Source organism: Lissotriton vulgaris, chromosome 8 (assembly GCF_964263255.1).
Source record: "Lissotriton vulgaris chromosome 8, aLisVul1.2, whole genome shotgun sequence".
Taxonomy (NCBI): Eukaryota; Metazoa; Chordata; class Amphibia; order Caudata; family Salamandridae; genus Lissotriton; species Lissotriton vulgaris.
The window spans coordinates 38,301,852-38,325,737 of record NC_141696.1 but is presented as its reverse complement, the minus strand read 5'-3'; the positions used below and the strand labels follow the sequence as shown (position 1 = coordinate 38,325,737).

At 44.5% G+C, this 23,886-nt stretch overlaps 1 protein-coding gene across 1 annotated transcript in view; it reads left to right on the top strand.

Annotated features, from left to right (window-relative positions):
• The window catches only part of LOC147693339 (transient receptor potential cation channel subfamily M member 2-like), a 1,947,553-nt gene that overhangs the window by 1,868,226 nt on the left and 55,441 nt on the right, over positions 1-23,886 (top strand). Inside the window, exons 23-25 of the mRNA XM_086935940.1 lie at positions 13,231-13,317; positions 13,786-13,891; positions 16,926-17,027. Of these exons, the coding sequence (XP_086792066.1) occupies positions 13,231-13,317; positions 13,786-13,891; positions 16,926-17,027 (295 nt within the window). The remainder of the gene's footprint in view (positions 1-13,230; positions 13,318-13,785; positions 13,892-16,925; positions 17,028-23,886) is intronic.

Here is a 23,886-nt window from a genome sequence, read left to right as displayed (position 1 = left end):
TATCTGACAGTGGTGGGATCTTAAGCATTATACAGTGGAGCATTGGGTAGCCGCATCAGTGCTGTCTTTCTTGTGAGAGAGATTCATGATTACGTAGCTGTCAAAAATTGGATTGTTGGTTGACTAGGGTGTGTGTCCTGGCCAAGCAACAGCCGCAATCTCTTTCAGAGTGAATCATAAAAAGTCACTAAATGTACCTGTGCTTAACCCTGGGTAACTTAGAAGAAAAAGCAGTCAGGCTGTGTAAACAAATTTAAAAGAAAAATAGAGTACATTTTCATAAATTATTTGACACATAAATGACAAAAATCCAAACGGTACAACTGGAGTTATGAATTTTTATGTTTTTAGAGAAAACTAGCTCCTAAAAGATCCCAGCAGACATCTAGTCATGCAAGACTGGGTCAAAGTAGAAAACAAAATATGGCCGACCGTGTTGGAGCGTGGTTCAGATACTAGAAGTGGGTTAGTCTCAGTCAGCGCTTACCTTCGACTTTAGAAGAAATTGTCAGACAAAGTGTCTGAGAAGGTAAAGTTCAGTGAGGCAACGCTGCAGGATGTGTCTGAGGGGGGCGAATTTGCAGAGGCTATTCTTGGCTTGAAGCCACAGTAAAGATTTCTATGTTCGGACTTATAGTTGAAAATCTTGATCGGACAAATCAGAGGGCCGTAGCTGAAGACAGTTCCACAAAGATGGATACCCCTTTGGAGAAGGACCAATGAAAATATTTTCCTTCTGTGGAGAAGAACGTAGCTGGAGAAAACGCACCTTCAATCCGACTGGCAATACATCTCTGGCGGACTGGCAATCAGGTTGGTCACATTTACCTGTGTTAGCCAATGTTTTATTAAGTCCTCAGTTTTGGGATTTGTCCATCTGAATAACTTGAGCACCACAACCAAGGTCCAGGACTGGTGGGGCACCTATTGAGGGTTCGAGGCTCACTTAATCTGGATCAGGGTGTGGGTTCAAGATGGTGGGAGCTTTTTGTCTCCCTGTGGCTCTGAACAGGAGGCCATCAACTAGCCCTTGGATACACTCTGGTAGTCCTGTTTTCAGGTGAAGATGCAGAGCTCAATAGCAGGGCTGGCCTCTGAGGGTTTGAGGCAGACTCCAATCAGCAAGGTATAGCAAAGCTGTCTTGCAAAGTCCGCTGCAGAAGGCAGTCCTCCGAGAATCCTTCTGATTGTCCAGGAGTAAACTGAAGAGTGGGTCTATTTTTATACCCTAGTGCCTTTGCTCTGGAAGTTGGGGAAAGCTTCTAAAGAGGTTCTCTGACATGCGTGGAATGTCCTGCCTCCATTGCCTGGGCTCCAAGCTGACTGCAGTGAGAATATGGGATTGTTAGGTCCTTTGTGTGAAGAAAAAGTACATCATATTCAGCCAGTGGGGTTGGGCTCAGCTCCGCTCCTCCTCTATCCTGCCAGGAGATGGCCTATTGAGACACATCTAATCCTTTTATTGTGTCCCATTTGGGGAGGAATTTATAAAGTTTAACTGCTAGCTAAACCCAGTCATGTAAAAAAAAGCAGGCTGCAGGCAAAGAGGGCTAGGGGCAGGTAATGGAAACTTTCTAAGTGACAGTGACATTTTCAAAATTGTAATAAATCACCCAAAATGGTCTGCAGCAAAAATCCCCAAAAATCAAGTCCCGGCAATGACGCAAAGGAGTCCAGTCAAAGAAGAACAAGACCTAGCCAACTAGAAGTCGGACACTGGGTGACCGCGAAAGACCAACACCCCGAAAGCAAGTTCTGCCTCCCACTCTAACCATAGAAAATCACGAGGGCGCCATGGTATTGGCCCAGAGAGTGGTGGAGGCTTTCAAGAAAAATGTGTTGTTTTTCAAACGGTTCTGAAAACCCATCATCATCAACCACCTTGTGGAATCTGACTCCACAGGAGATACAGACTTATACATGGGGTGGCAGAGAGGCCACCCTGAAAGAAAGGGAGGACACCAGCCTGAATCCTGTCAAAGAACCCCAGTCTTCTGGCAGAGAGAAAGTATCCCAGTAAACCAAAGACCCATGGGCATTATCAAGAACACCAGATTTCCAGGCTCCTCATCTCCCATAAAGCCAATCATTGACAATAAAAAGAGAACTGTCCCAAAGCATCTGAGGCCCAAACCCACCCACTCTTACCAAGACTTTGTTGTGGACTAACAGTAAAGTAGCCGGCAACCCTCCTCTACGATGTTATGTTTCATGTTCCATCGGTTCTCCCAATTATGGTTAAGGAGGAATGTAGTGTTGGAGACTGCCCACAGGTCATGCTTTGGAGAAAATACCTCTGATCAGCTGGGTTAGTAACGAGTTAAGCAGGGGTCTCTGTGTCTGTATACGTGCAAGTGCCTGACACACTGTGCATCATGGGGCGGACTCCAACACTCGGTGGGGATATACAACATACATGAAACAGTGAACTAATTTACTTTTTGTGTAAACTGGGAGGGGCCGAGTGCCCTGCCAGATGGCAGTTGGAAATGGTCCCCAATGTGCCGGTTTTCTATATTTAAACTTCTTGGAGGTCCTTTCAGTTTAAGATAAATGTTTTAGGTAATGATAGATATTCACTGTAAGATAGTTTGCTACTGCTGGTAATGCTATTGCTAGACTTTTTTAGAACTTTTAGAACTTTGTCAGGCCTATTTAAATTTCTGAAGATGCCCCTCTACACTAACTAGGATTCCTACCTCTGACATCAAGAATGTCAACCACATGCTTTAACTGTCTGATAAAACAACCTCATCTCTGTTTCTGATGGACATATCTACCTGCAGATTTCTCACCATTATAGTACTCCAGGAGCTAGTCTTGATAAGGAAACATTTCTCCAATAGCTCTCCTACACCAGTAAGGGATGCTGGCTTCAAGTCAGCCTTGCATGCACCACTGCATAATGTCTCTGGAGCCATAATGTGCCCCCTTCAGCATGCACTGTCTGTTGCCTTTTGTCTGCGCCATTTACACGTTCTGGAGTAACTCTCCTGAGGAAAAAGGTAATTGTTTACTAGACAGTTTCTTAATCTTTTTCCTATTTTAGGTGCAGTCCTCGTCAAAATGTCCTAATCAAAGCGACCTAGATTCAAACCACGCAGAGAGTTTGAAGGTCAACTGTCCATCACTGACCCTCACAAATTCGGCCTCTAGCGTTTGTGCTTGGACCAGTATGTTGACAAGTACAGAGCGTGTTAGAAGATGCATTCCAAGACGTGTGAGTAAAGGAAGGCCAAAATGTTTATGGCCTGAGGTCAGAATGTCATAGGGAGTCGCACCTAAATCAAGATCACCATCTCCGCCTTCTTCAAAATCATCCCAGAGAAAAGACAAAAAGGAGAAAAGACATTGATCATGAAGAATATCATTGAAAAGCAGATCACCAGCCTCTAAACTTACGCCGTCTCCTTATCCAGTGTCAGGCATTGAACATTCACCACCAGAAGAAGATACATCTGTCCATTCAATCCAACCAGCGCCTGCGGCAAAGAAGGGCCCGACACTTCTACAAGTGGATCCCGACCGAAACAAGAAGAACAGTGACACAGGCCCTCGTCAGCAGCAGACCGGACTACGGCAACGCACTCTACACATAAATCCCAGCCCAAACACCTATGACGACTACAACGCATCCAAAATGCCTCCGTCCGACTGATTGTCAACGTCCCCCGCCGCAGCCACATCTCCCCCCACCTGGGAGACCTACACTGGCTCCCCGTCGACAAGAGAATCACCTTCTGATTGATTGATTGATTGACACCAGCTTTGGATCCTTCTCCTACTGTGGCACCAATGAATGGCTCCCATCAGGAAGTCAATGAACTGTATTTCTAGCTCTGGGGATGGATCTGTCAGCCTATCAGAACCCAATGTTCATTATGTTTAAAAATGCCATGCTCCCCTCTGGCTTGCCTCTCAGCCTAATGGGTCTTTTGTCGTATCATATTGGAGGAATGCCGACACTGTTTCAGTCTACCCCATTTACTCCTTTCTACCCTTTGCTGCAAGTCTCTTGAGTGAACCCTCTTCTAGTTCCAGCATCTAGAGGATCGGTTTCCAGAATCACTACTGATTTTGATGCCCAGCCTGACTCTGTCAAACCCGGAACATAATATCTCGCAGGAGCAGCAGTCAAAGTCATTGGCTCCACAGAACACTCAACTGGCTCCACATCCTTCAATGCCAGCACCCACAGCTATGTCTCCCCCCTTTATAGGCTCATTCACATAGCTTTCCCATGAGGGCTCATAAGTCAGGAAGAGAAACCTAAAGATGTTTTGAGGAAGAAAGATTTGGAAGGGATGAGATTGATACTCAAGACTAACAATATGAGAATCACAATTATGAAGATGACCAGTCACATCTCGATCCGCAATATGAAGGTCTGATAGTGGCAAGTAGCTTGGATAGATTTCTTGAATGGGAGCCCCCATTTTCTTCAGGCATTTTTCCTCCAGAAGTCATCTCCTACCATACAGTGGTAAGATAATCTGCTGATATCCTGGGCTTAAATTCACCCATAGCAGAAATAAAACCTAACATTTTCACAGAAGTTCTTCATTCCTCCGCTCATACATCAGAGCCTTTTCTACCAAACAATGAACCTTTTACAGCAGTCTCTGGATCATTCGCAAGAAGATACAAACCAGCATCAGGAGATCCTATATTTTTACTAGCTTACCCATCTCTCAAAAGGTTAGTGATTCAGACCTTATGCTCTTTTAAAATGATGCCAGGATCCTTTCCTTGTACCCCATTGAATAGAAAATAAAAAAAGAATGTTGCCAAGAATATTTTTTCAACAGGCATCATGGCACTAAAACCCCTCAATGTAACCTGTTTGCTGGGAAGATAAGTTCATGCTCTATAAGATGCTGCTCAAACAGTCACCCCGAATCTCTCAGAAGATATCAGAGAGCCCTTTTCAGAGTGGTTTACAAATTGGCAAGCCGCTAACAAACAAATCATCCAGTCAGGTTTGGATATGGCTGATTCAGCAGCCAGAGCTGTGAGTCCCTTTATTGACATGCTGGGCTCAGTAACTCTGTATTCTTGCAGGACATCCATACAACTCTAATTGCCCTTCCATTTGGTCGTTCCCATCTCTTTAAGCTAAGGTATATTCTGCTCTTGAAAGCTTCAAGGATAGCAAAGAAACAGCAAGATCCCTAGCTCTTAAAAGACTTCATACAATATAATGATTTAAAGTCTTTTGCACTGGATTTACCTTTTGGGGCAGACAGCAAAACAAACTGCAACCGCAGCAGCAGCAGCAACAGACTAATCTGCCCTACAGGCAACAAAGGGTATAGGGTAGAGGACAAAAGTGACCTTTACCTCTGCCTCCCTCCTCCCTCCTCCACCCCTTCCTCCTATTCATCATGCAGAGCAGGAAAGCAACCCTCGTTCTGTTATACCAGGACACATTCAACCACCTTTGGGTCTTATAAGTTGTAGAAAGTGGGTATAGTCTACTCAAGACGGCCAATCCCCACTACTCAAGGGTGGAATGAAATTGGTTCCAGAGCAGGAAAATTAACAAGGATGCTATTCCAGGTATTTTCTGATCCCCAAAATAGATGGCAACTTACGTCTTATTCTAGATCTCAGGATTTTGTGACTGGTTCATCAAAAAGGAAAAGTTCAAAAGGTTGTTGCTAGCTCAGGTTCTACTTGCGCTGAAATGAAGATTGGATAGTGTCTGTCAATCATCAGGATGCCTACTTCCACACCTCTATTGTGCAATCACACAGGAAGCATCTCTGGTTTGCAGTTGAGGTCAGAGGTCACTGGTCTCTGGAAGAACTGAGCTTTCACATCAATCTGCCGGAATTGTGGGTGATATGTCAGGCTCTAAAAGCCTTCCTCTCTTCTCTTCATGGTCTGTGGGTCCAGATCTTGATAGGCAACACAACAGTGATATGGTAAATCAGCAAATAGGGAGGGGTTGAGTTATGTTTCTCTGCAGAGAGACTCTTCAGCGCTGGTCTTGGGCTCTGGCCAGAACACTCAGCGTGTGAGTGGATAGTCTTAGCCGACATCAACTGGCTGACCACAAGGTATGACTTCATCCCTACGTGGTCCAGTATGTCTTTTAATCATGGGGAATCCCTTGTGTAGATCTATTTACCAGGTGCAAAAATGCTCACTGCCCGATAGTCTGCGCCATCAAGAATCAGGGGTACAAAAGGGGGTGGTGATGGACGGAGCATCTGAACCAATCAAACACTCGAACCCAGTCAAAAGATCTGGGTTTGAGCCATCACCGTTCTTTAGCCCACTCTGCCACCCCAGTTCAGACATGGCTATATGCCAATCAGTCTGACCCTGTGCCTCATGGGAACAGTCCAGCCCGAACTGCCAAGCCATGCCTTCCCTGGACCGGAAACAAGCTTCCGAGGACCGGTTTCTGGCATTACAGCCGTCTTCAGCCCGGCTTGCTTTAATCCAGTGGCAAAGTGAGCAAGGGACTCACGTCTGAGCATACTCTGCCACACTTATGGCGGCCAAAGCGGTACAAAAGGGGGTATCAGGGAGCATTGAGAAATGCATTTCATCTCAAATGGACTGATCTACTCCTGCACGCATTTCCTATCATACCCTTAATTCCTTGGGTATTGAGGTAGATTAATCGAGACGGGGCACAAGTAATGCTAATCGCACCGGACTGGCAGTGACGGGTGTGTTTTGCAGACCTTGTTCATTTCTCACTGTGCCCTCCACTTCATCTCTCTTACAATGTAAACCTCCTGTTTCAGTCACAGGGACAGGTTCCACATCACTATCTCCAGAGCTCCACACCTACATGCATGGGGATCGAGGAAGGCAACCTCAATTCATTTTCGATACCCCTGAAATTGGTGGGCATAATTGTCCCAACTCAATGCATTAAACCAGTTTACTCAAGCAGGTGGACTAGATTCATCCATAGCTACCATCCCCATTTACATAATAGTCTGTCTTTTGCCCTCCATTCAGCCCAACAGAGCTGTTCAGTGGGAATAGTTAAAAGTTACTCATAAGCCTTGGCAACTTTTCTGCATTTACCTGATCACCCATCTACATTTAAATCCCCAATTGTTTTGTGACTTCCAAAGGGTCTTAAAAATTGAAACCTCCTTTTATCATGTCTCGATGGGACCCTAATTTAGTCCTCACTATCTTAATGCTTTCTCCATTTGTGCCCCTTGGTTGTTGTTCTTTAAGGTTGTTGTCCTTGAAAACGATCTGATCAGCAAACATGCCAGCTAATTACAGGCACTGAGGTCACAACCCAAAATTCTGCAGCTGGCAGTGTGTTCTAAGAACAAGTGCGCACTGGTGTAATATCAAGACAATTCCATTAGCATACTCTTACGCTCAACTTTAAGTGGCCACATTACCCCCAGGCCACGTTCATGCAAGATCCAATTTTAAAAGAAAAGGAGCGTGTAAAAGCCCATCATTTAATTGTCTTTCCAAAATTCAGAAAATAATAATTTTAATTCCTTAATTCTCATCATTCCATTAAAAAAATAATTAATTGGGAGTCTTGTGTTTCTTAATAGATCAAAAATATGTTATTCAATCAATACTTTCCATCAAAAACATTCAACGCAGCCCAGCCAACGTGTTTTGTCCCTATGGACATCATCAGGGTGTGCTGTCAGTCCCAACAATGTGTCCACAGAGACCGTCTGACTGCTGCTCATCTAGTATCCATCTGGTTAATGCTTAGTAAACGTTGGCTGAGCTGCGTTGACTGCTTTGGTGGAAAGCATTAAAAATGTGGATCTATTAAGAAACACAAGACTCCCAAGTGATACTTTTTTGAATGGACTGAAAAGACTTAAGGAATAAATATTAATATTCTTTGAATTTTGGAAAGATACATTCATGATGGACTTTTACATGCTCCTTTTCTTCTAAATTTGGTCTGAGTGTGCAATATTTTACTGTTTTCTTTCCAGACAAACTGGTATTATGACATGGGAGATCTATTGGAGAAAACTTTCTGGATCCAGACTGGCTCCTCCAATATTTAAAAGGTGAGGAGTCTGTAGTTAGACTTTGTATCCATCTGAACACAGTGTTACCAAGGTGGAGCAACTTGTTTATTGTGCACAAGGCGAGGCTTGGGGTCACAAAATAGATGCAACATGACTCCATTACTCTGGCTCACTCATATAATGCATGGAAATACCACGTTGGCCCTGTACACAAACAAGTTCAGCATTTACTTAGGATGCTAGCTCGAGGATCCATATTAACACAAGGAAGAGAAACTTTATGCGAGAAGGCCAGTAGGACATCAGTGACATAGATAAAAAATCTTGTCTCATTCAAAGATACACAGAACGCTGCCATCATCATTATCTCTACCAAACCCAGACAGGGAGAATTGTCAATCAATCATTTGTAAAGCGCAATACATACCCGCGAGGGTCTCAAGTCGCTGGGGGATGGGGTGCTACTGATTGAACAGTCAGGTCTTGAGTATCCTCCTGAAGGTCAGCAGGTCTTGGGTCTGTCGTATGCTCAGTGGGAGGATGTTCCATGTCTTGGCGGCGAGGTGGGAGAAGGATCTGCCACAGGTGGTTGTTCTTTGGATGCACGGGACGGTGGTGAGTGAGAGGTCAGCGGAGCGTAGCTGGCGGTGGGGGATGTAGAAGGAGAGCCGTCTGTTGAGGTAGGCTGGACCCGTCTTGTGGAGTGCCTTGTGTGCGTGGGTGAGGAGCTTGACAGATATCCTCTTGTTGACGGGGAGCAAGTGCAGTTTTCTCAGGTGGGAGGTGATGTGGCCATGGCATGGTACATTAAGGATCAGTCGTGCTTAGGCGTTTTGGATGCGTTGTAGTTGTTTGATGAGCGTGGTTGGGGCCGGGGCTCCCACGTAGAGGGCCTATCCGTAGTCGAGTCTGCTGCTGACAAGGGCCTGGGTGACTATCTTTCTTGTATCTGTCCGGATCCATCTGTAGATCTTGCAGAGCATGTGGTGGATGTTGAAGCAGAAGGAGAAGACAGCATTGACTTGCTTGGTCATTGAGAGCGTCAAGGATGATTCCCAGGTTGCGTGCGTGGTCGGTGGGTGTTGGGGCTGCCCCCAGTGCCGTCGGCCACCAGGTGTCGTCCCAGGCTGAAGGTTTGGAGCCGAGGATGAGGACCTCCGTCTTGTCCGAGTTCAGCTTCAGACGGCTGGTCTTCATCCAGTAGGCGACGGCCTTCATTCCTTCGTGGAGGTTGGCTTTGGTGGTGATGGGGTCCTAGGTGAGGGAGAGTATCAGCTGAGTGTCGTTGGCGTAGGAGATTATGTTGAGGTCATGCTGTAGGGCTACGTGTGCGAGCGGGGTCATGTAAATGTTGAACAGGGTCAGGCTGAGGGAGGATCCCTGGGGAACGCCGCAGATTATCTCGGAAGCTTTGGAACGGAATGGGGGAGGCGGACCTTCTGGGTTCTGCCTGAGAGGAAGGAGATGGTCCAATTCAGAGCCTTGTCTCGGATCCCTGCGGCGTGGAGGCGTGCGCGTAATGTGCGGTGGCAGACGGTGTAGAAAGCGGCAAAGAGGTCTAGGAGGAAGAGTGCTGCGGTCTTGCCGTTGTCCGAGCAGGGTCCTGATGTTGTCGGTGGCGACGAGGGCGTTGATCTCGGTGTGTTTCCAGATCTCTGGGAAGGTCGCGGTCTCAAGGGAGAGATTAACCTCATCAGAGCTTCGAACGTTCAGCGCCCAGTGCTGAACGTTCGAAGAACGAATGCTGACCGGACGGCCAACGGTCGTGTGCAGCACTGGGGAGGTAGTTCTCGTGACGACCGTTGGCCGTCGGCAGCAGTTAAGGGGTTAATGATGTTGCTCAGGTGGTGTTCGATGGAGCTGCTTGCTCTGTTGAAGACGTGGAGCGGGAATGGGACTGATGGAGAGCTGGAGTGGATTGTGCGCATGGTCTTGATGGTGTCATAGATGCTCACGCTGGCCCAGGCTAGCAGGGGGTCGTGGTCGATGGTGTGCGGATGGTCTGTTTGGGCTGTCTGGGTGTTGAAGCTGTTGTGGATGTCTGCTATCTTGCGGTGGAAGAAGTTGGCATAGGGAGTCGCACATGCTTGTGACGGCGAGATATCGTTGGTGTTGGAGCTGGGGTTGGAGAGTTCCTTCACGATGTTGAAGAGCTCCTTGCTATTGTGAGCGTTGTTGTCAAGGCGGTCTTTGAAGGAGGTCGCCTTGGCCCCCTGATGAGGTGGTGGTGGTTGCGGATGGAGTCCTTGTGTGCTGCGAGGCTGTCCGGAGTTTGTTCACTGTGCCATTCTTCTCTAGTTTCTAGCAGGCTTGCTTGGAGGGTAGGAGTTCTGGGGTGAAGCAGCTGGCCCTCTTGCTGGTGTCTCTGTGGGGGGGTTTCTTCAGCAGGGCGAGGGTGTTGGCGCAGTCCTCGATCCAGCGTCTGAGGCTGTGGACAGCGTCGTCGGTGTTGAAGGGTTCGGTGGGTGGGCTGAGAGCAAGGTTTGCGTGTAGTTGGTCTTCGGTGATTTTGCTCCAGCAGCGGCGGGGGATCTGTTGGGTGCGGTGGTGTGTGGTGGGTTTCTGGAAGGCGAAGTGGATGCAGCAGTGGTCGGTCCAGAGGAATTCTGTGGTGTGGCTGATGGAGACGTGCAGGTTTGAGGAGAAGACGGGGTTCAGCGTGTGGCCGGCAGAGTGTGTGGGCATTGTGACGAGTTGCTTCAATCCGAGGTTGGCGAGGTTATCGATCAGGGTTGTGGAGTTGTGGTAGTCTGCTGTCAGTGCAATGACGGCATACTTGGTGTGCCCCTTGAGGTCACAAGACAGGTCCAGGACCTCACTCACATCACAGGACAGGCTCAAGACCTCACTAACATCACAGGACAGGTCCAGTACCTCCCTCGTGTCACAAGACAGGTCCAGAACCTCCCTCAGGTCACAAGACAGGCTCAAGAGCTCACTAACGCCACAGGAAAGGTCCAGGACCTCCCGTATGTCACAGGACAGGTCCAGGAGTCTCCCTCATGTCACAGGACAGGTCCAGGACCTCACTCACATCACAAGAGAGGCTCAAGACCTCACTGACGTCACAGGACAGGTCCAGGACCTCCCTAATGTCACAGGACAGGTCCAGGACCTCCCTCGCATCACAGGACAGGTCCAGGGCCTCACTCATGTCACAGGACAGGTCCAGGACCTCACTCACATCACAGGACAGGTACAAGACATCCATCATGTCATAGGACAGGCCCAAGACCGTCCTCATGTTAAAGGACAGGTCCAGGGCCTCACTCACGTCACAAGACAGGTCCAGGACCTCACTCACATCACAGGACAGGTCCAGGATCTCCCTTGTTTCATAGGACAAGCCCAGGACCTCCCTCTTGTCACAGGACAGGTCCAGGACCTCCCTCAGTCACAGGTCCAGGATCTCCCTTGTGTCACAAGACAGGCCCATGACCTCCCTCAGGTCACAGGACAGGTCCAGGACCGCCCTCGTGTCACAGGACAGGTCCAGGACATCCCTCTTGTCACAGGACAGGTCCAGGACCTCCCTCAGTCTCAGGTACAGGATCTCCCTCGTGTCACAGGACAGGCCCATGACCTCCCTCAGGTCACAGGACAGGTCCAGGACCGCCCTCGTGTCACAGGACAGGTCCAGGACCTCCCTCAGTCACAGGTCCAGGACCTCCCTCGTGTCACAGGAGAGGTCCAGGTCCTCCCTCGGGTCACAGGACAGGTCCAAGACCTCCCTTGTGTCACAGGACAGGCCCCTGACCTCCCTCGTTTCACAGGACAGGTCCAGAACCTCCCTCAGGTCACAGGACAGGTCCAGGACCTCCCTCATGTAACAGGACAGGTCCAGTACCTCCCTCAGGTCACTGGACAGGTCCAGGACCTCCCTCATGTCATAGGACAGGTCCGGGACCTCCCTCTTTTTAAAGGACAGGTCCAGGATCTCCCTTGTGTCATAGGACAGGTCAAGGACCTCCCTCAGGTCACAGGACAGGTCCAGGACCTCCCTCATGTAACAGGACAGGTCCAGTACCTCCCTCAGGTCACTGGACAGGTCCAGGACCTCCCTCATGTCATAGGACAGGTCCGGGACCTCCCTCTTTTTAAAGGACAGGTCCAGGATCTCCCTTGTGTCATAGGACAGGTCAAGGACCTCCCTCAGGTCACAGGACAGGTCCAGGACCTCCCTCATGTAACAGGACAGGTCCAGTACCTCCCTCAGGTCACTGGACAGGTCCAGGACCTCCCTCATGTCATAGGACAGGTCCGGGACCTCCCTCTTTTTAAAGGACAGGTCCAGGATCTCCCTTGTGTCATAGGACAGGTCAAGGACCTCCCTCAGGTCACAGGACAGGTCCAGGACCTCCCTCATGTAACAGGACAGGTCCAGGGCCTCACTCATGTAACAGGACAGGTCCAGGACCTCCCTCATGTCCATCCAGGACAGGTTCAAGACCTCACTAACGTCACAGGACTGGTCGAGGACCTCGCTCGTGTCACAGGACAGACTTAGGACTCTGCACACACTTGATGAGTATGAGGCTTGGACCACAAATAAAAATCATGATACCAGAAGCAGGCAGTCTGGCGCTTAGTGCAGGGGACAATCCCGCCCGAATGATTTATTTTGTACTGCTGCCATAATGTCTCTGATTTGCCTCTTGCTTCACTTCTTTCGAGTTGTTCATGTTCCTTTTTCATCCTTTTTACCATGTGAGCGCTAAGATTTTTGGACCTTTTTTGATACAAATAGCTGAAGAAATAAAGCAAAATGTTTTAGTATTTTATGATAACGAATGAACGATATTATCATCGCTCATTAAAGATTTACATGTGTTGCTCAGTTGCAATGGTCCTGTAACATAAGCTTCCTGAATATATTGTATGTTTTTTCTACAAATATACAGTGGTGAACCATTTTTGCTGGTAAAGATAATTCTTTACACAGCATTTTTCTGTGAGAAGCATTGAAAGATTACATATAGTTGCTGGTGTGTGTCATAGAGTACTGATTTTTGGACTGGGAGTGTAATGTGGACTGGGGAATGTGGAATGTGTATGTTGTACTTTGATGAATTTTGATAGCTGTTGTTTGATCGATGCCTGCGTTAGGCCTGTGTTGTGAGTTGTAATAATCTACTGTCAACAACTATCCAGTGCTGCTGAGGTCACAGCAAGCATGTTCTTGAACACGTCATGTTCTGATGTGCATGCTCACCGTGACTTGCCTCTGTGTTTTAAACAGGAATCCAGAGCGACGAACAGGCAAAAAAGGGTTAGGAGGTCTGATGTGGTATGGGCCCAATCCCTGTCTACACCCGGTGTTGACACGGTAAGTTCGGAGCTCTTTTCCATTCCCATTCAAGATGCGGCTTCATCAGCACTTAATAGTGATGCTTTTAAAATGAGAACTATGCACTACACTAGAGTGATATGAAGAAAATGGTGTACGTATTCAGTCAATTGTTTGATCACTTGACGCTCCAAGTAACTCTGAGGTAGTCCTTGCATCATTTCTTCTGATCCTTCAGCTGTCCATACCAAATTTTTCAAAGATGAACATCCATTTTGTCAGTGATATGGAGTTATGCTCAATGTCTGTGTTTCTGGTTTTGAATGGTTTACCTGATGCAGTAGACACAATATATTGTAAATATGAGGCTGGCCCTAGATGCCCCGTGAATGCAGAGTGAAGGGTGTGATGATGGGCATCAGTCGCTGAGACCAGTCACCCCATGAAGTCTAATTGATTTTGTTATTTCACTCACTTTATGCAGTGTTTACCACCTTCTCTTTGCAGCTGGAAGAAAAACAAGGATGGATCCTTTATCTGGAAGGACTCGAAGAAGGTGCTCGAGGTCCTGGCAGTGAGACCTGATGGATGGGAGCACTGGGGTCTTCCAGGGGTAAGGCTCACAGAGGAGGGGGAGAAGGGCAGTGGTCCTAGAGGGATCCAGTGGGGTTGCCACAGCATATATCGGGTGTCGTACAACGGAAGTGTAGGAAGGAAACAACTGAAGTTGCTTCTTGATTGACCATTAATTGAGGATCCAGAGAAGTTTAACTTTGCTTCGAAGTGTTTTTGTTTGAAAGAGTGACCTTATTTATTGCAGAACATTTTTCATGATGGTGTCAGATGTCATAGATAGTTGTGTCATTGTCATTCCCTTTCACGCCCTATTTGATCCCATTCATACAGAAATGTTTCAAAGAAAGTACCCAGAATCTGAAACCATTCACTGATTGACTGAGCTAGCCAGATTAATTTAATTTGCCTACATGAGGCATTCTCAGATGAATGGGCAGTTTTAAGTCTTGCCTGAGACAGCGCATGTGCTGTCACATACAAGACATTTTGTTAACCTAAAAGGGGCCTGGAGCCTACCATTGTTTACCACAGACTGGCTTCATCATCACTCTCATTTCCTTACTTCTCATTGGTCCTTGTGTGTTGGCTTCATTTCCAGTTTGTGTGCTTGTCAGTTTCACAGAGCATGGCTCAAGTACTGGTTCACTTCGACACCCATCTTGCTTAAACTTGTCACATGGTTTCGGAGGCACATTTTAAATTAAAGTTGTGTTTGCAGGCCATCTCCCATTCTCCGATCCCGCCTTGGATTGGTGCTTGCCCGTACTGTGATTCTTTTTCCCTAATTCTCCCTACCCACCATCCATGCTGCCTGCTGCCCACCCTCTCTCACTCACTGAACCAGAGTTCTGTGGTCTGGGGCTTCCCGCTCGCCTACTAGGTGACGTATGTTTGAAGCTGCACACTGAAAATGTATATTTAGCCACTTGTTAGGACATTCATGGTGGTGGCACCCAAGCCAGGCAGGTAAGCCCAGTGGCATGGAGGGAGGTTTCCTCGCATTCAAGAGAAAAGGGGAGGACAACACTAATGCACAGCTTTTCACGTCATGCAGCTTTACTATGCACGCACAGCGCGTGCCCGTTAACAATCATCAAATTATTTACATGTTTGTGTTGCGACCTCAAACAAACACCTTTGTAGATCTTGAACAAGTTATTTCACTATTTGAATGACTGGGACGGTGACTAGAGATATTTACTCCAATTCAGGGGAATATAGAAGAGCTTAGAAAGGACTGTGGCAGCACCAGGGACCATCTTATGCATTGTGCCCCGGGGGCGCAACGGACGAATGCATCCGCTTTGTGTGTTCCCGGGGCACAGTGGTATTACAGAAGGGGCCGCAGATGCTTGTGCATCCCCTTCTGTAATACTGATAGTGTTGGCAAACATGTCGCACCAGCGTTCTCATTACACAGAGTCCCCTCATTGGCATGGGGTCGTGGCCCCATGCCAATGAGGGAATCACTTTGCCTCTGCGCCATTATATAGATGCGGGTGCAGAGGCAAACATGCCCTTAGGAGGTACACTGAAAGTGTGACACAAAAAGGTTGTGCACTTTCAGTACGCCTCCTAAAGGCAGCCCTCTGGAGTGGGAAAGGGAACATGCCCTACAGACGGGTGCAGTTATTCACTGCAACCTCCTACAAGCAAATCCCGCTCATCCCTCATCCCTTCAAATGCTGCCTGCACTGTAAAACACAGCTCGCAATGTTTACATATTGCTTACCTTTTGATAGGTGCACCATGGCGCAAATAGGGAAAGTCTGCCATTGACGTCATTCTTGCTGTGACCTCAGCAGCAATCCATAGTTGTTGACATTAGTCCATTTCAACTCGTAAGACAGGTCTGACCCCACCATCAATCAGGCAGTGATTTTCTTCTATGCCCATGGAGTGCATGACCTTTGAACGTGCTTTCATGCTTTGGCCCTTCTTATGATTTGTTATGTTGTTGCATTTTTGTGAATCCAGAAGTGGTCCATGATACAAAGGCTTGCTTGAGGTACATTCACACCTTTTAAGTTGCATAAGTACAATTGGTTAATACTTTGGGCATCATTAGGATGGCGGGCTCATCCTGCGTTTTTAACATTGCGGCAGACGGTGCTTTCAGCATCACCAGCCGCAATGCAAAAAATGCATGTTGTGCATGCACATGCAGGGGGGTACCATAGGTACCCTCCATGTGCCCCCCACCCCCACAACATCCTGGGCACCCACAACGGGCCCCAACTTTCAAATCCACATGCCTTTCCGTGGCGGCAACACCGCTACGGAAAGGCTGCCTCCCGCCTGCATACTAATATGGATGGCGGTGTCTAGCAGACACCGCCACCATATTAAACCCTTTTCGGCCTGGTCGACTCATCGACTGGGCGGAAAAGTGGCGGGCAGTCTTCCCATCCGCCACAGTATCCCCCGCCATACTAAGAAGGCAGGGAGAAATGGGTGGCGGGCGGGCAAGGATGTAGGGCAGATCACCACCGCCATGCGGGCGGTGGCAATCCGCCCTACATCCTAATGGACCCCTTTATGTCACCCCCAAAAGATCACATCCAGCCACACCTGCAATAGATGGTATTCAGACATCTACATTAAGTAACAATAAAGACTTGTTGAAATGTTCCCCAGTTGTCCTGGAACTATTTCCAGAGCAGGGATGCAGGCCATTGATTCCACCACCCTAAAGTTATAGGATTTGTGAAAACCCCAATTACTGACTGAAGATGAAGTGTAAGAACTGAGACACTCATTCTGCCGAAGAGTGAGAGAGGAAGTAGTTAAGTGATCAGTCAGAGCATGTTAGATGTCATTTGTATGAAATGATAACTAAAGTTGTGGTGCGGCCATTCATGACCAGTATTGGCAAAACTAACAGCTCTCGCCTCAGCAACAGCTATTGGCAAGATAAGCACTTCTTTCCTTCTAAAGATATTTTCACCTGAGCCGCGCTCACTACAAGGTTTCTGTTTAAAATATCCATGTCCTTCATCACCTGGGATGTCATGGACTGCACGTTTTTAATGTTTCACACTTCCATTCACCCGTGATATCCTGTGTTTCAGGGCAGACTGTGGCCAGATGAGAAGCTGCCATCAACACTCAAAGCCATCCTGAAGGAGGAATTCTGGCCAACGTTCGAGGCTCTGCTAGAAAAAGGAACTGAGGTGCTGCTTTTATAATTAACATTTTAATGCATGTTTCCTGTTCAGGAGAGGGGTGAATATGTATACAGAGACACACTCATCTAATGTGCACCCCATTCAGCCCTCACCCTAATTATGTTCGCTTTCTTTCTGGAATTTTTAAATATCATTATTTATTCATCATATGAGCCTTGTGGGGAGATACATCCAAGTTACAAACAACTTTACGTGCGTTATAGTCATGTCTAAGTTCAAAATAAAATGACATTATTTTAACCTCTTCAAATGTAAGAAAGGGAATAATACAATATTGTCAATGACAGTAGTTGTGGCATATATCTCCAAATGCAAGACACACCTATTGCTTTTTCCAATCTGTCCCTGTTGGTGGCCTCGGCTACTGCCTGGGAATAGAAGCACAGCATGCAGTCATTCTGACCAAGCAAGTTTAGGTCTGTCCAATTCCAATTTCAAAGCTTTATTCGACAATTGTCATAAAAGCATCCTTCCTAACCCTAATACAATAAATACTACGATTAAAAATAATTCTAAAACACATATTAAACATTTTGACAGCCGAATATTATACATGAAAAGTACTATAAAAAAATTTCAGTTTGTTTCTATAAAAAAACAATTCATACAATGCAATAGAATGATTGGATTAAGCAACACTATTTCTTTTTTTTTTTTTTTTTAATTTTTTTAAATTTTTTTTTAATCCTCATATTGCGAAAATTCTATGTATATGGAAAATTTGGTTTCTACCTCTGGAGCTATTTTTCGTACCGTCACCGCCCGTTTCTCACTTGCCATGTGAGTTTCCTTCTCCTTGTTTTTCTCAGAGAAGACCCCTTTGCCATTACATATCCACAAGTCTGTAGGCGAGGGAAGAGGGAGCTAGCCACCTTGGCTACTCTTATGAGTATGATACTCATAATCCAGACTGTGTATTCGCTTAATCATAGGACAGAATGTTATATCCTTCTTATGGATTTAAGTGTTTTTCCATAATTTCCCAATAATTAAATCTTTTACTACTATGACCCCTTCTATCTAGTTTGTTTATTTTGATAACAGAGTTCATCCATTCCCCATGTGAGGGGGCTGTTGGTCCAATCCGCTTGATGCATATTTCTCTTCTTGCTATTACCATTAAAACAAAAAGTAACTTTGTTTCCATTACTGTTAGCCCTATTTGATCTGTTGTGTTACCAATCCCAAAAAGAATAAGAATTTCACTTACTTTTAGATGTTTTCTGAATATCAAATTTAGCGTCTTACCAACTGCTTCCCAAAATGTTCTTAATGTTGGGCACCTCCAGAACATGTGAATGTCATCTGCCCTTTCTTCCCCGCACTTAGGGCATTTCTTAATTCCTGTATTCTTAAATTTTGAAAGTCTTTTCGGGGTCCAATAAGCTCTGTGCAGGGTGTACAAGTGATTTCTTTTCAGTCTTACAGATTTTAGTGTTGACCAGCATTTCTCTACTGACTCTTCCCATAGATTTTCTAATTCGTCCGTTTCCAAATCTTTTCCCCACGTTTGTTCTGCTATTTGGTAGCTTTCCTCTTCTTCTGTTAAAAATGTCCAGTACCATTTTGCTACCTCCTTTTTTATGGGTAAGGTTTTTGTCATTTCTTTTTCCAGATTTTTGCTATCTTTATCTTGTGATGGTATTGTTCTTGCCCAACTATTTAACTGATAGTATTTAAATTTTGATATTGTTCCATTAGTGATTTTACTTATTTCTTCCCAAGAGATCAATGTTGAGCCATTTAGTAACTGACCCCAATAGTTGATGTTGTTTTGTCTTAAGGGATTTGTCATAACGTCTTTCAGACAGTTCGGGGTTCCTGGGGAATTCCATATTGGTGCCAATGCACTGTAGTAGGGAATTTTTAGAGTCAGTCTAATTTGTGACCAGAGTTTTAGTGCTTCTTTAAGGACCTTTAATTTAACTTTTTTAAAGTATTTTTGGTGTCCAAATTTGAAAAGATAATGATCCTCTGCTTCTGTAATTATTTGCAAATATTCTGGATAGTGTTGATGTATTCCCAGGAGATTCCTTATGTTTTTAAATTGAAATGCTCTACAGTATTCCATTAAGTCCGGACTTGCAATACCTCCTTTCTCTTTTTTTCTCCTTAGCTTCCTCCAAGATATTCTGGTTCCCTTAGATGCCCATATGAAACTTGATAGTTATCCCTGTAATTTTCTTAGTTCAACTTTTTTGAATTGCAGTGGAATGTTGTTAAACAAAAAGGTAAATTTTGGAAGGATGTTCATTTTTATGATGTTTGACTTCCCTATGAAACTTAAGGGCAGACTAGACCATACTTTAAGTAATTTCCTTACGTCTCGGGCTACTCTGTTTAGATTGTTTTGTGCTATTTTATCTATATTTTGATTTATCAAAATGCCCAAGTATCTTATCTCTTTTTTTATGTTGGGACTATGAAAATAGGTATTCCATGTCATTATTTCTGTTTTAGTATGATTTACCAAATAACCAGAAACTTGACCAAAATTAGAAATGATTTTTTCTATAGCTGGTTTGGATTTCTCATATTCCTCTGTAAATAGCATGAGATCATCTGCGTATAGTGCTAATTTTTTCTCCCAACCCTGATATTTAAAGGGGATTATATCTTTACAGTTTCTAATTTTATTAGCTAGAGGTTCTATATACAAGTTGAAAAGTAAAGGGGAAAGGGGACACCCTTGTCTCGTACCTCTAGCAATCTTTATGTTATTTGTGAGATTACCATTTACTAAGATTCTGGATCTGGGGTTTTTATATATTTCACCTATTGCATGGAGAAAGGATTCCTCTAGATTATTTTTGGCCATTATACTATTTAGGAAAGCCCAATTCACTCTATCGAATGCTTTGGCAGCATCGACCGTTAGTATTGTAAGAGGAGTGTTTTTGGATATAGCCAGATCTATGGTACTTATGAGTTCATGTGTCAATTCATGTAGTTGTCTTCCCTTTGTAAACCCTTTCTGATCTGTATGTATGAGGTGGGGTATGATCTTTCCTAATCTTGTTGACATGATTTTAGTAAAAATTTTATAATCTGCATTTAGCAGAGATATCGGTCGGTATGATTCGCATTTTTTGGGGTCTTTTCCTGGCTTTAGTAGTATTGTTCTTATTGCATCATTCCAGGTATCTGGCAATGTTTCATTCTGTGTTAGTATTAAGTTTGTTAGTTCTGTTATTTGTGGGGCTAGTGTGTCTGTTAACGTCTTATATAATTCATTTGGCAGTGCATCAGGTCCCGCTGCTTTCCCTTTTTTCAGTGATTTTATTATATCTTTAACCTCGTTAGGTGTAATTTCTTTATTCAGCTCCCTTTTCTCCTCCTCTGATAATTTCAATATGGGCAAATCTTTTAGGTATTTTTCTATTTGGTCTTTAGATGGATTTATATCTTCAGTGTATAACTCTGAGAAGAAAGTCTCAAACTCTTTTCTAATTTCATCTTCTTCCGTAGTTTGTCTTGATTGATCTTGTTTACTTATGATGTTTATTTTGTTTCTTACAAAATCTGTCTTTAATTTCCATGCAAGCCATTTCCCGCATCCTTCTCCGAATTCGTGCTTAGCCAACTTGCTTGCTTCCCATTTAACTTTCATTCTTTCCTCAAGAATATCACTTAAACATTCTTTTTGTTTCTGTCTCTCTTTCTGCAGATTTTCTTTCCTTATCGAATCCCTTTCTGTGTGTATTTGTGTGTCTAAGATGTTTATACCTTTCTCGATATCCAGTAATTCTTGTTTTAATTTCTTAGTTCTGTACGCTCCCAAACTAAGTAGTTTACCCCTAATTACTGCCTTATACGTGTCCCAGGCTATTTGTTTAGATGTTCCTGTTTTATTATTCTCAAAAAAGGTTTCTGTTTCTTCCTTAAGGGCTTGTACTATTTCATGATTGGAAAACATGGCTCTTTCCACTGTGAATCTTTTCTGTGTACATATTGTTTTAGTTTTTTCCTTGAGCACCGAAAGAAAAATGGGGGGGAAGATGGCGGCTGAGTGAGACGCTCGGTCGGAGCGCTCCTCAAAAAAGGACCTGGGACACAGATTACGAGGTGTAATCGACGGCATACACGAAAGTCATGGAATAAGTAACCATTTCTAAAAGCGGAGCTACAAGCACGAAGGAAATGCGGAAAAAAATGCTATAAGAAGACATAAGAAGACGAAAATACGGAAAGAGGAACACAAGCGGAGCAAAAGTGAGAATAAACCCCAACAGTACAACGGGCAAAACTCCTAACTTCACGGTATCTTCAGCCTCGCAACCTCGCAACCTTGCAACCTCAGCAATTTGGTTCAATGGTCGGTTACCTGTTTCAAAAAGAGTTGGTGGCGGAGCCTGCTGGAAATGTTGTATCTTCGGCAGGGGTAAGAGGAAACGTCCCGGAATACACCGTGAGCCTCGTCAGCGTCTGGGCTAAAGCAGGGAAGGCGAAAGCGGCACACAGAAGGGCGTGTGGAAGACTGGGCTTCCTGTTCCGGGGGATCAGCGGCAGAGACAGCATCAGCAGCGGTACAGGTAACGGCGGTAGCGAGAGAGTTCAGAGAGTGGTTTCATGTGGGATTAAAACCCAAGAATATGTTTGGAAAAACGTGTGCACAAATGAAATAAACAGTCAGGCGAAAAATCTAAGTCAGACTGAGGAGACAGGAGGGTTAAGTGAGACGCAGGAAAAAGTGAAATTAAATATAAACATAGCCATAAAACATCAAACAAAAGCTGTGTTCAGCTTTAAGACTCACGTGAATAAAAAGGTACAGGAGGAGGAGGACAAAATTAAAGATTTGAGCAATGCAAAAGAAATAGAAGCTAAAACACGAATTCTACAAGGGAGAGATGATACAAAGAAATCAGACATTTTGAAGGAGAAAAGTGAAGTGGCTGTGACTTCAAACTATTGTCTTAGGAACAGAAACTTCCTTAAACAGGAACAATATCCTAAAAATATCACCCCCAGGGAAGTTAAAAGAAGGAAGACAAAAAAATCATCTCTAGAACGTACAAAAAAGATCTTAAAACTACCCGGAGATAAAGCTGATACAAGTCAAAAAATAAAAATTACTCCCTCCTTGAGAACTTTTTTTAAAGTTCAGGTACAAAAGATAAAAGAGGCTGAGGATATAAATTTATCGGTACCAGCATTGGATAAATTCGAAGAAAAAAGTTCACTACAGGAGGAGGAAGAAAATCACGTCTCACAAAAGGAGCCTCTCATTAATGCACAAAGCAAAACTCTGAACTCAAATCTCTCCTTAATCTTGGCAACTAAAGCTGGAGGAGAAGTAAAAAAATTTGATACAACTAGACCTCAGACAGAACAGCAAGAACAGCAAGAAATGGCCGAAGGAGGTGTATCAACAACCAAGGCTACCTCAGTTACAACACAAGAAAATGGAGATTTAGAAGAAACTTTATCTAGTAACAAGGAGGTAGTAGAGCAACAAGTAACCGAGAAAGAAGGACCAATGAGTCCTAAAAGTCCTAGGAGTCAAACCAATGAAATCCTTGTGAAAATATGGAATGAAATGAGGGACAAATTCGCCATATCCGAGGCAAAACAAGACAAAATTCAAGAAGTATGTGAAAAATTGGATTGTAAACTAAACGCACTTGGGGAGAGAGTAACAGCTATAGAAGGAGAAGTGTCCAAATTGAACAGTAGAGTGGAAAGTAACAGAAAGGAAATCTATACGCTGAGACAAGAGGGGAAATCCATAAACGAATAAATGGAATCTCTGGAAAATCAAGCTAGAAAAAATAACATAAGAATTTTGAATGTTCCAGAAAATAAAGAGGGTAGTGATATTAAGAAATTTATTGTGGAACTACTTGTGGAACATTTCCCGTGGTGTGAAGCAGAATCCTTAAATGAAGACATACAAAGAGTTCATAGAGACCCTTATGGAAAGCCCAAAGAAAGAAAGAACCCTAGAAAAATTCTTATAAATTTCAAAACGTACACGTTAAAGGAGAGAATTTTGGGCGAAGCTCTGAAAGAGGGAACTTTCAATAAAGACTCATGGTCTTTTCGAATAAGATCAGATATGTCCAAAGCGTCTCAAGATAGACAATGGGAACTAGGGAAACTCATGCCAGAGTTACAAGCTTTAGGGGCCACGGTACAAATGAAGTTCCCTCCCTCTTTAAGAATTATGTGGCGAAATAAAATGAGGAACATTAGAGATCCTGAAGAGGGGAAAAATCTGATTTGTCTAATGAAAGACACTGTTCAAATGGAAAATTCCACAATTTAAAAAAATTGTCCGCAAATAGACTGTAAATGAAAACAAATGTAAATAGATAAAAAAATAAGCACCTAAAAACACTAGACTCCTGAGTATATTTCCCAGGTCCAAGAAGAGGAGCGGAAAGGGGGTACATGAAAGCCCCTAAGAAAGAAGAAGAAGGAGGCTTCCCCGGGGAGGGTAAGAAGAAATCACTAAAACAGAAAAGCACAAAAAACAAAAATCGAAAAAAAGGGTGGGGAGCAAAATAGGGAAAAAAAACTAAAAAATTAATCCTCGATATTGGAAAAGAAAATGGAAAAACAAAATGTAATATCAAAAGCAGAATGCTACCGAAACCTACCGGAAAAAAAAATGATCAAAGAAAATGGGAGACACTAGTAGAACCATTAAAATATTATGTTGGAATGTTAATGGTATGAGAACAAAAAGTAGAAGAAATAAAATCTTGGAATATCTCAAAACATCTGAAAGTGAAATCATCATACTTCAGGAAACACATTTACTGAAAGAAGAATGGGATCAGGCAATGAAAAATAGAGGATGGGTAGATGCTTATATATGTACAAATCAAAGTTGCAACAT